The sequence below is a fragment of the Pseudorca crassidens genome, chromosome 20, assembly GCF_039906515.1.
Source record: "Pseudorca crassidens isolate mPseCra1 chromosome 20, mPseCra1.hap1, whole genome shotgun sequence".
In the NCBI taxonomy this organism is placed as follows: domain Eukaryota; kingdom Metazoa; phylum Chordata; class Mammalia; order Artiodactyla; family Delphinidae; genus Pseudorca; species Pseudorca crassidens.
Genome location: NC_090315.1, coordinates 14,014,353 through 14,026,279, shown reverse-complemented (window position 1 = coordinate 14,026,279; position 11,927 = coordinate 14,014,353). Strand labels below are relative to the sequence as shown.

General features: G+C 54.6%; 1 protein-coding gene across 5 annotated transcripts in view; it reads right to left on the bottom strand.

The window, feature by feature from the left end:
• Positions 1–11,927, bottom strand: part of FCGBP (Fc gamma binding protein) — a 143,294-nt gene that overhangs the window by 10,699 nt on the left and 120,668 nt on the right. For all 5 annotated transcript variants that reach the window (XM_067718052.1, XM_067718056.1, XM_067718053.1 and 2 more), the window contains 8 exons: positions 9,660–10,252; positions 8,165–8,750; positions 7,858–8,057; positions 6,488–6,629; positions 3,911–4,248; positions 1,998–2,571; positions 1,050–1,666; positions 66–609 (listed from right to left, as the gene is read on the bottom strand). In XM_067718052.1, the coding sequence (XP_067574153.1) occupies positions 66–609; positions 1,050–1,666; positions 1,998–2,571; positions 3,911–4,248; positions 6,488–6,629; positions 7,858–8,057; positions 8,165–8,750; positions 9,660–10,252 (3,594 nt within the window). The remainder of the gene's footprint in view (positions 1–65; positions 610–1,049; positions 1,667–1,997; positions 2,572–3,910; positions 4,249–6,487; positions 6,630–7,857; positions 8,058–8,164; positions 8,751–9,659; positions 10,253–11,927) is intronic.

Sequence of the window (11,927 nt, the reverse complement as noted above, 5' to 3'; positions counted from 1 at the left end):
AGCCCCGGGAAGGGGGGAGGAGGGGAGCCCCCTGCTATACGGCCCATGCATGGATCAGTACTCACGACAGAAGTCCGGCTGCCTCCACTCGCCAAGCTGGGCCCCAGCGGCCTGGCAGGCTACCACATAGGTGGCCACGGCAGGACAGAGGCCTCCCGGATGGCCCTGAGCCTGGCAGGCGTCCAGCAAGCAGGCCTGGAAGTACTGCGTGGGCGGTACGTGGCTGTGGCAAGGAGCCAGCGGGCCGTCGGGGGCGGAGATCACGCCGCAGGCGTCGGGACCGCCGAAGGGCTCCTGCTGCTCCTGCGTGCAGGGCTGCGGGCACGGCCCGGGCACGCACTCCCCGCAGCCCTCGGCGCCGCCCACTTGCCAGCCGTCCGGGTTCCCGCCCACCGCATTCAGGTCGTCGTTGGGGTTCTGGTTGTAGTTCCCGCAGAGGCCACAAAGGGTGCCCGCGTACGCCGCCGGCACGCGCAGGCGCACGTTGTTGTCTCCGTCGAAAGCCAGCGAGATCGCCGTGGCCGTGGTCACCACCACGTCGGCGCCGCTCAGGTGTGCGCGCAGGCGCGAGTCCAGCTGGAAGGGCAGCGCCACCAGCGTGCCGTCCACCTACAGGGTCGGGGTGGGAGTGGGGGTGGTGAATGTCGCAGGCACAGGTTCGAATCCCGACTCCACTATCTAGTGGCGGGGGGTGGGGTGGGGGGTGGGGGAGGGGTGGCGGGTAGGGTCCCTGTGCACGTGACCTCCCCCCTTGTAATTATAATAGTAGTACTAATAATAAGCGACTATAGGCACGATGTCACTGGCTCCTCACACTACCCTCTGAAGCAGGTACTGTTCTTAGACCCATTTTACAGAGGAATAAACTAAGGCTCAAGATGGGGAAGCCACTACTCCAAGCCATCCAGCTCCAAGGCCTATACTCTCTCTCGATCCCTCCATCTGCCCTGTTAACCTGTGAAAGGCAATCAGAGTAGTGGCAGACCCCTAACTGTCCCAGGCAACTCCAGGGCTGGTACATGCTCTTGCCTGGCCCACTGACCCCTCACCTGCAGCTGTCGGGGCCGGCGGGCACTGAGGGTGAAGCTGTGGCCGTAGATGTGCAGGGTGACAGTGCGGGTGTAACTGATGGCCTGGCTGCCCCGGTGCTCATTGTCTACAGTGACCGTGAAGTTCTCTACCCCCGGGGGTAGTCTGTGGCAGGGCATACTCAGCAGGTACTCGCAGGCGCCTTGGAAGTTGAAGTGGTGCCGATCCAGGGTGATGTAATGGGGGTCACCCCAGGCCTGACACTCAGCTGTGCTGATAGGGCGGCAGCCATGCTGGCCTGAGGGCAGTAGGGCACACTCTTCACCTAGCCCGCAGCTGGCAGGCTTGCAGACCAGTGAGCCACCGCCAGGCCCGCAGTGGCACCGCTGGGAGCAGGTGGCATCAGCCCAAAACTCGCTGCCTGCCTCGTGGTAGGTGCCGTTGGCCCAGCAGCCGCAGCCACCATCCAGGGGAACGCAGCGGTCGGTGCTCAACACGAAGCCTGAGTCACACTGGCAGCCCTCGGTGCAGGGGCCCCCACATGGGGCAGAGGCGGTGGGGGGTGCAGGAGACGGGCAGCTAGCTGGGCAGGGGGGGCCACAGAGCTCGTAGTGGCTGTTTTCTGGGCAGGAGAGCTCTGTGGATGGATGAAGGAGTGGGAGGGAAAGAAAGGGAGAGAATGGTGTCAGGAGGTGGGGTCTGAGGATAGGGTAGGAGGAGACAGACAGAGACCACGAGAGACAGAGCAGGAGACAACGAAAGACACAGAGACAGGGAGAGAGAGGATGAGAGACAATCAAAGGGAGACACAGAGACAAGCGCCAAGAGACTGAGAGACAATAACAAAAACAGAGAGACAGAGAGAAAAAACCAAACAAACAGACCCAGAAGGACTGGAGTGAAACCAAACCAGCCCCAAAGAGACAGGACCCCTGCCCCCAGCTTCTGCTCTGTCCCCCAGCACTCACCGCAGCCGGCCTGCGTCCTCCAGTCCTTAATGACAATCCCAGCAGCCTGGCAGGCAGCGGCATAGGCAGCCAGAGCCTGGCAAAGTATGTCCTGGGCCCCACCGCCCAGGCAGACATCCAGAACGCAGCCCTTGAAGAAGCTATCAGGGGCCACGTGGGCATGGCAGGCAGCGAAGGGGCCTCCGGAGCCAGGGGCTAGGGGTCCACAGAAGCCAGGGCCCCTGTACTCCTCCAGTCGGTCCTCGGCACATGTTGGGCAGGACCCCTGACATTCATCCCAGCACAGTGGGTCCCAGCCTGGAACCCGCCAGCTGCCACCCCAGACGGGTATGGAGGGAGCCAGCGTGCCGTTAGGGAAGGCTTGGTCGTTGCTGGGGTTATGGTCCATGTTCCCACAGAGCCCACACACCACACCGTGATAGCTACTGGGCAGCGTCACCTCCACTCGCCAATCCCAGTCATAGCTGACCCGCAGCCCGAAGTCGGTGGCCAGCACCGCTCTCGATACGCCCTGGGTGACTGAAAGCTGCCCACCGGCCACAGAGACAGGCAATGCCGTCAGCACGCCATTCACCTGGGGGAAGAGGGGGAAGGGAGGCAAACATAGGTCACTGGAGATGCCGAGACCCGGCTCTGGCCCCCTGCCTCCCTTGCTCGTCCTGCCGTGGCTGGGAGCTGCCAAGGCCTTCCCCGTGACTGCTGGTCATATAGTCATTTGACAAACATTATGGACATCTGCTCTAGTCCAGGCCCTGGAGAATGAAAGCCCACTCTGTTGCTTTTTCTGGGTTTCTCTTTTTTTTTTTTGCGGTATGTGGGCCTCTCACTGTTGTGGCCTCTCCCATTGTGGAGCACAGGCTCCGGACACGCAGGCTCAGCAGCCATGGCTCACGGGCCCAGCCACTCCGCGGCATGTGAGGTCTTCCTGGACCAGGGCACGAACCCATGTCCCCTGCATCGGCAGGCGGACTCTCAACCACTGCGCCACCAGGGAAGCCCTGGGTTTCTCTTTTGATCTTTGTCTCCCTCCCTCATCTCTCTCTCTCTCTCTCTCTCTCTCTCTGTTTCTCTCCCTCTTTCTACATCTAGACCTCTCTCTCTCTCTCCGGATTCTCTATGAGTTTCTCTCATTTGTCTCTCTCTCTGGGCCCCCTCCCTTCTCTGTGTCTCTCTCACTTGTGCACTATCTCTCTCTGCATCTGTGTGTGTGTGTGTGTGTGTGTGTGAGACATTCTCTCTCTAGGTCCATCTCTCTGGGTCTCATTCACCTAGTCCCTCCCCCTCTCATCATCTCCTGTGCATCTCTGTGTGTCTGGGCATTTCTTCCACTCACTCACCATCGTTTATTGAGGGCCTGCTCTGTTCCGTACTTCATTCTCTCCCTGTGAGCTGACATTAATCTGCATCTCCATTATTCTGGGCAGTCCATCTCTCTCTCTCTCCATCTCTCTCAATTTCTCTTCATGTCGGAGGCTCTGGGCCTCTCATTTGTTCCCTCACAAACAGTCAAGGGTGCTTACCTGGGTCAGACCCACAGCTGAGCACTTTACATGCATCACCTCACTGTGGGGCAGGGCCTGCTATGATCCCCATTTCACAGATGAGGAAACTGAGGCCCACCAAGTCAAGTCATTTGCCCAACATCACACAGCTCATAAGGAGAGCCTGGATTCAAACCCAGATCTCTAAAAAGGCAAATTCTAAAAAGGCAAAATTTAAGTCCTACATTAAAGCCCTTAACAAAGGGCTAGACTCATTTAATTCCCAATAGAGGGGTGATGTTTTTGTTGTAATTATTATTGCTCTTGCGGCCATTTTGTTTCAGGCCTAAGTGAAGAGAGAGAGCACTGAGCTCCTAACTGTGGCTGGCAGGACCCTTCCCACCTACCTGGGGGCTCAGGGGCCATCCTTACCCGGACTTTGCCGATCTCGCCTTTGTGGATGGAGATGGTGGTGTTGAGGATGGTCACGGTGACCAGCCTCACGTAGGACACAGAGGGGTTGCCCCGGTTCTCATTCTTGGTGGTGACAGTGAAGGATGTCAGGCCCTGGGCGCTGCTCCCTGGGCAGCTGGTTGATGCCAGCACATAGCTACAAGTACCCTGGAAGTCAAAGTTCCAGCCATCGAAAGAGTGGTAGTGTGGGTCGCCCCACAGCCAACACGTGGCCTCGTAGTTGGGCACGCACACACCCTGGCCATTCTTCTCCTGGCATGTCTCCTGTGGCTGACACGTCACACCATGGCACGGGTCTGGGGGCAGAGGAGAGAGGACCTTGAGGGGCTGCCAAGCATACGGCCAGCTACTTCCCAGCATCTGCCCCAATCTGTGCGAGGGATACTGGCTCTAAGGGCAACTGGGGGTGAGACCAGATTCCAGGTTCCTCCCATCTGAGATGCAGGCCCTACGGTCTGCCATTTCTGAGACCAGGCCCTGGGTACCCCTCCACGTCTGAAACTCTGTGTCCAAGACCCTGTCAAAGGTCCCCACATCTGAGACCCAGGCCCTGCTGTTTGTTGTCTGAGACCCAGGCCCCGAGGTCCTTGCAGCCAAGACACAGGTCCTAGGGTCCCTACATCTGAAACCCAGGCTCTGGGGTCCCCTTGCTTGAGATCTCAGCCCCAGAGGACCGAGGTCTGAGACCAGAGACACAGGAGTCCCTGTGTGTGTGATGCTAGCCCTGTGGGCATCCATGAGGACATCCACAGCCCAGGGTTCTCTGTGTCCAAGACCTCGGGCCCGGGTTCCCCCACACCTGAGCTCCCAGCCTCCTGAGGGCCACCACACCTGAGACCCAGGTCCTGGAGGTCTCTGTGCCCAAGACCAAGGTACTTCAGGAACTTTCTGGTGAGAAACTAACCCCAGAGGTCCCACCATTTGAGACCCTGACCCTGGGGTCCTTGTATCTGAGTCTCATAGCCTGGCAATCCCTCTGTGCAAGATTCTATCTCCTTGGGGTTGCTGTGCCTAAGACCCTGGCCTTGGGGATCTCATTTCTCAGGCCTTACCTCCGAGGGTCTCTTTGTCCAAGACTGTTCCTAGGGCCACTGAATCTGTGAACCCAGCTTTTGGAACCCCTGTGCCCAAGACCCCAGCCTTAAAACTCCCTTCTCTCTCCCCCTGTGCCAGTTTTCAGTTGACTGCCCCTTAGCTCCAAATCCACCAATAAAGTTAGGTTTTGTCAGCAGAAGGTGCTGGAGGGTCACGGCAGGAGGAAGGGGCTGCTCTGCTTCCAGTGGGCTTTGCTCTCCAGGCTCCTGGTGGCAAGCAGGGCCAGCAGCCTGGTGGACACCCACTCGGTGAGGTTCACTGGCCCCAGCTGGTTTCCCAGCGAGTCACTCAGGCACCCCGGCAGGTGGCTTCCCAGTGAGTTTTGCCAGCACCCCAGTGGGGGTTTTCCCACCTTCCAGCTCAGCCTGCACAACCTCTCTGCCACCCTCCAATGAGATCTGCCTCTCAGCCTTGGAGTGGGGGCCGTCTTCCCAATTCCTCCCTTCCTTAGGTGCTCTGCTGTAACCTTTGGGGGCAGGGGCTGCTCCCTACAGCTGCTCTTCCTGTGTTCGTCGGCGTTCTTTTTATCCCTTAGTAGTCAATCCCTATTACAAGCAAAGAATTCTATTAAACTTTCCCTATTTAAGCTACTGTGTGGCTTCTGTCTCCTGTTGGACTCTGACCAAGATACTCTGGTCCCTGGGAGTCCCTGATATCCTGCCCATCAGCCCTGAGATCTCAGTCAGTTCTGGAGGTATATCCCTTTATCCTCAGGAATAATTCTCTGCCCTCCACCCCGTGAAGTCAGTCCTGTGGGGTGGCTTTGTGGTTTAGACTTAATCCTGAGAGGTGTCCCCTGTCTGAGAGTGTGTCCCTATAAATCCTGATCTTTCACTTGAGGTGGGTCCTGTATTCAAGACCCTGGCTTTGGTGGGGTCTCTGCCTTAGACCTCAGGACTCTGTGGGTCCCAGTCTCCTCTACCCCTTGGGGATGGTGTCTGAAACCCTAAGCCTAAACCCGCATACCAGTGGCCAGCAAACTATACACTTCCAGCTGCCGGTTTCTGTAAATAAAATTTCATTGGAGCCACACCCCATTCACTTACAAAGTCCACAGCTGATTTCATGCTGCAAAGGCAGAGGTGAGTAGTTGTGACCAAGACCATATGGCCTGCAAGTTTAAATATTTACCATCTGGCCAATTAGAGAAAAAGTTTGCCGGTCCCTGCCTTACACTGACGGTCTCTGCCATCTGCCCTGGGAAACCTATCCCTGAGGGTTCCCACAGCCTGGTTTCCACCATAAGAGTCCCTGCCTTCCAGTCTGAAGGGCTACTGCCCCTGGCCTTGGGAATCCCAGCATAGGGGTCCCCAGGTCTGAGACTTCAATCCTTAGTCCTCTGTGCCTCCCACCGTGAAGAGCCGGGTCATATCACCCTCAGCTGCAGAGTCCCCGTCCTCTGTTACCCCAGCCACACCGGCCCTGGCCCCAGCCCAGCACCTTTGGTGACGCAGCTCAGGACGCCTCCCGAGGGCTGGCACACCTGCTCCGGATTGCAGCTGTGGTCCTGGCACAGCAGGCCTTTTCCGGCGTGGCACACGCACTGCTGCTGGCAGTTGTCAATGAGTACAGTCTGCCCCAGCTGTGGGGACAGAAGACACAGCTATCAGGGCGGGAGCTGACTCTGGCAACTTTGGTGTTCCGGGCATAAAGGGGTCTGGAGGACATAAAAGGGACATCTTCCAGCAGGGTGGCCCCTTGTCTAAGGCACAGCATGGCCTTGGGGCCCAATTTATTCATTCATTCAGTTTCATTCATTTACTCACTCATTTATTTATTCCAAAATAGCTACTAAATGTCTGCTGTATGGGAGAAACACAGGAATTAAGGGCAAAGGCTCTGGAGCAGATTGCCTGGGTCTGAAGCCTGTTTCTGCTATTTCCAAGTTACACCACTCTGCTCAAATTACTTAGCCCCATTATGCCTCAGTTTCCTCATCTGTAAGTTTCAGGTAATAATGGCACCAACTTATGAAAGTATAACTGAGTTAATAATCCATATAAAGTACAGATGAAATGAAAAAGGATTTCCTTTAAAGACCCAGAATGGAGAGGAAGCATGGGTAGCGATGAAATAAGATTGGGAAAATGTTGATTATTTTTGAAGGCTGAGTGACGGGTACGTTGAGATTTACTATACTCTTCTCTTGACTTCTGCCTGTGTGAAAATTTTTATAATAAAAAGTTTATATATAACATTATATAAAAAGTATATATATTATATAGAAATCAATAAATTCATATATATTGTACATACAGCACTTAAAGCAGTAACCGGCACACAGTAAGCACCATACGCCTGTTTGCTGTAGTACGATTATTATTCGTATGAGGAGGCAAACAGAGAGGGTTCCTGCCCTCACAGAGCTCTCAGACCTTTGAGGGAGACAAACTTTAGATAAACACACACTCAAATCAAAGGAAAAGGAGTAACTCTCAGAGAGTGGCAGAGGGAAGCAGAGGGAGTTAGCCTCTGGTATCACAGAGACGAAATCTAGACCTGGATACAAAGCCGAAACTTGACCTGGGGAGCCAGGGGATGGTTTCAAGTTGCAGGACCTATGGTCATATTTGGAAGGGTCTTACCTGCTACCTTGGGGATGGTAGACGAGAGGGAGCAAAAGTGAGGGCTGGAAGGGAGACAGCTGGGAGAGGACAAACCTGGACCACGGTGGGGCCATGGCGAGGGGAAGAGGAGTGGGTGGGAGAGACATTCAGGAGGCCAAGCGGACAGGCCGTGGGGCTAATGGGCAGTGGGAGGGGGGTCCAGCTTGCAGTCCCCAGCTCTGCCCAGGATGACCAGGTCCCTACCTCGTAGTAGACACCGTTGTGGTAGCAGCCGCATTCCTGGATGGGCACGCAGGCTTGGCCGTCGTTGAGGAAGCCGGAGTCACACTGGCAGCCCTCGGCACAGCTATCTGGGCACTGCGGGGGGGCACTGAGTGCCCAGCAGCCCAGGGAGCAGGTGTCTGCACAGAGCTCGTAGTGGCTGTTAGGGGGGCACTGCATCGCTGCAAAGAGGGGGTGCAGGTCAGAGCCCCTGGGAGTGAGAGGCTGCAGGGCCCAGGGTCTGCCCCTTCTGTGCCTCTACCTCCCCCTCTCTCTGCCCCTCACTCACGACAGAAAGATTCGGTCCTCCAGGGTTCGACGTGGCCTCCAGCTGCCTGGCAAGCACTCACATAGGCATGAACGTTGCTGCAGAGAATGCTCTCGTTCCCGCCACCCACACAGAGATCAAAGACACAATCTTTCAAGGGACCCTGGGGGTCCACCAGCTTGTGGCAGGCAGCCAGCGGCCCCGTGGGGCTGGTGAGGAGCCCACAGAACTGCTGCTGCTCGTATTTCTCCTGCAGCTCAGGTTTACACTCCAGCTCCGTGTCACAGCTTTCGCCGGGCTTGCAGGTGGGCAGGCAGGGAGAGCCTGGCACTGCCTCCTGCCAGGAGTTGCCGAACTCATTGGAGCTGCCTGCCTGTGAGCCGTCGGGCTTCTGGAAGTCGTCCTTGGGGTCACCGTTGTAGTTCCCACACAGGCCACACAGCTGCTGGTAGTAGTTGCCTGGGATGGTGACCCGCACATTGTACGCGAGGTCATAGGCCACGCGCAGGCCAAAGTCAGTCTCTATCACAACGTCTGAGCCATGCTGGGAGGCGCGGACCTGGCCCTCGGCCAGCACCACAGGCAGCCTCTTGTCCACACCATTCACCTGGGAGGTGGGAGATGCCGTGCTTCAGAGGGTACACTTTGAGAGGTCAGACCCTAGATCAAGCCCCTGCCTGACACTGAAGATCTGTGTGACCTCACCTCTCAGGGTCTTGGTTTCCATATTTGCAAAATGGGCCTAATAATAGGGTCTTGTAGTGGGTTGAATGGTGGTTCCCCAAAGATATGTCCATCTAGAACCTCAGAATATGACCTTATTTGGAATAAGCGTCTTTGCAGATGTAATTAGGGTAAAGATCTTGAGATGGGATCGTCCTGGATTAGGGCGGGCCCTATATCTAATGACAAGTGTCCTTAAAAGAGCCAGAAGAGGAGAAGATACAGGGACACACAGGGGAAAAGGCCATGTGAAAATGAAGACAGGGACTGGAGTGATGTGGCCACAAGCCAAGAACACCTGGAACCACCAGAAGCTGCAAGAGGAAAGGGAGGATTCTCCCCCAGAGCCTTTGGAGGCGGTGCATCTCTTGCCAACACTTTGATTTCGGACTTCTGTCCTCCACAACTGTGAGAAAATAAATTTCTGTTGTTTTAAGACACCAAGTTGGTGGTAATTTGTTACAGCAGCCTCAGGAAATGAATACAGGTCTCAATGTACTAACACCCTTATGAAAGCAGGGACCAGGAGGGAGGGGAAGATGGAGTGGAAGGGGTAGATGTCCAGAGGGGACAATCAAGGGGCAGGGAGGTGGAGACTGAGCTACATGGGAGAAGGTCTTGGTCCCCCACTGTAGGCTCTGACTGGCACCCCCTCTCTTTGCAGACCCCATGCCTCCCACATCTACTCAGAGCTCTGTGCCCCCTGCCCCTGGCCTGAGTGCTACACATGCTCCACCCACAGATCACCCTCTACCCCAGGCCCCTTCCCTTCACGTTCCAGCCCTGCTCTCACCGTGACCTTCCACTGCTTCTGCTCCAGCCGCAGGGTGAAGTTGGCCACCTGGACAGTGACCACCCTGGTCACGCTGACTTTCCCATTGCCCCAGGCCACGTTCTCCTGCAGGACAGCAAACTGGGCCAGGCCAGGCTGGGTCCCGCAGGTCCGAGCCAGTGAATACACACAGGTGCCCATGAAGTCGAAGCGGCGGCCGTCGAAGGTGGTGTAATGGGGGTCTCCCGATGCCTGGCAGGTGGCAGAACCCACAACCACACAGCCCAGGACGCCACCGGACGGCTGGCAGGCCTCGTGTGGGCCACAGCTGGAGGGCTCACAGGACACCAGGCCACCCTCCTCACAGTGGCACAGGGAATTGCACCCCGACCCCGGGTGGAAGGTCTGGCCGGGCGGGTGGTAGGTGCCCTCGTACACGCAGCCACAGGAGGGCAGAGGCACGCAGGACTCACCGTTGAGAACGAAGCCCTCATCACACACGCAGCCCTCTTTGCAGTCGAAGCCACAGCCCCCAGGCACCGGGAGGTCTCCGCAGGACAGCGGGCAGCCGTAGGAACACGCCTCGTAGTGACTGTGGGGCGGGCAGCTCAGGGCTGCAGGGAGAGCAGCCATCAGGATCAAGAATCCCTGCTCCCTGGGGACACCGTGGACCTCCCCCCACCCACACGCATGCACACACACATGCTCACACACACTCACACGTATAAGTGGTACAGCGGCAAGGAGACCCTCTGTTCAGTGGGGCCTGGCAAACATATCACAGTTAATCTACTCCTGATAATTAAGATACTATTCCAATTTAACGGTGGTCTGGGTTTATCTGTAATGTCTTTAATGACCTTATTCAAGTTGGTAACAAGTTGTGGATCCGTGGTACATATTTTAACCATGCAAATGCGTGTGTGTGTGTGTGTGCGTGTGTGTAATCTATGCAGTGTATTTGTGAATGCAGTATTTTTAGCTTCTTCACTCTATAGCAGTAATGCAGTAGTAGTGGTAGTAATTCTATAGTAAATTAAAATATTTGGCCAGGGTGCTAAAGAAAAAAATGAAAAAGAACCCCTGTTTCTCTCTCCAAACTCCAGTCATCCCAGATTATAAAACAGGTGGTTTCCTCACAAAAAAAGAACAAAAAACCCCCCCTAAAACGGAACTCACTCAAGCCTCTATCTGCACCATCCAATACGATAGCCACATGTGGCCATTTAAATGTAAGTTAATTAAAATTAAGTAAAATTGAAGATTTAGTTCCTTGGTCACACTAGCTCGATTTCAAGTGCCCAATAGCCACACGTGACTAGTGGTGACCAGATGGGACAGCTTAGGTATAGAACATTTCCACCATCACCAAAGTTCCATTGGACAGCACCATTATAGAGCTAATATCCAGTTTACAAGAGAATCAGGGGACAGAGGGACAAATTAAATACACTGTGAAGAAGCAACGAGCCAAATCCAGAAAGTAGGAAATTCTGTAGAATAAATGACCTGTTTTTTCCATGAACAAAGGAAGGGGTGGATAGAGGGATAGACATGTGATAAAGCAAGTATAGTAAAACACAGATCGTAGAATGTAGATGGTACGTATACGTGTGTTCACTGTAAAATTCTTTCAACTCTTTTGTATATTTGAAAATTTTCATAATAATATGATGGAGAAAAAAAGGAGGGGGCTATTACAGGATAAAAATGAATACAGAAAAATCAACCCAGTGCAGTGTGGATTTGGTCTGGATCCTCATTCAATTAAAGCGAAAAAAACACATTTTTTAGACAATTGGGGAAATTCGAACCCAGGTTGGGTATTAGAGGATGTTAAAGAATTAGTGTTATTTTTGTTGTTGGTAATAACAGCACTGTGGTCATGTTGCTTAAAAGTCCTATCTGCTGGAGATGTTTACTAAAGTATTTGTGGCAAAATTCATGTCTAGAATTTGCTTTAAAATATTTCCACAAAATAAAAAAAGAAAGGGGTGGTGGTGGAGGAGATAGATGAATGAGAATAGCAAAATACCCACAAGAGCTGAAGCTGGTGCTGGGCACATGGGTTCAGGCACCCCCCCAGGCCTCCCTCTGCCTGGTGTCTGAGTCCTCACAACCCAGTCTTCTAGAACTTCCAAGGGGTCCAAGGGAAAGAGTAGTTTTAAGGAAATAAGAGATTCTCAATTACTACAGAGGCCATAGAATGCAACAATTAACTGTACAAATTCAGGAGTCAACTGGCCTGGGCTCAAATCATGCTGCCCTGCTGTGTGACCCCAGGCAAGT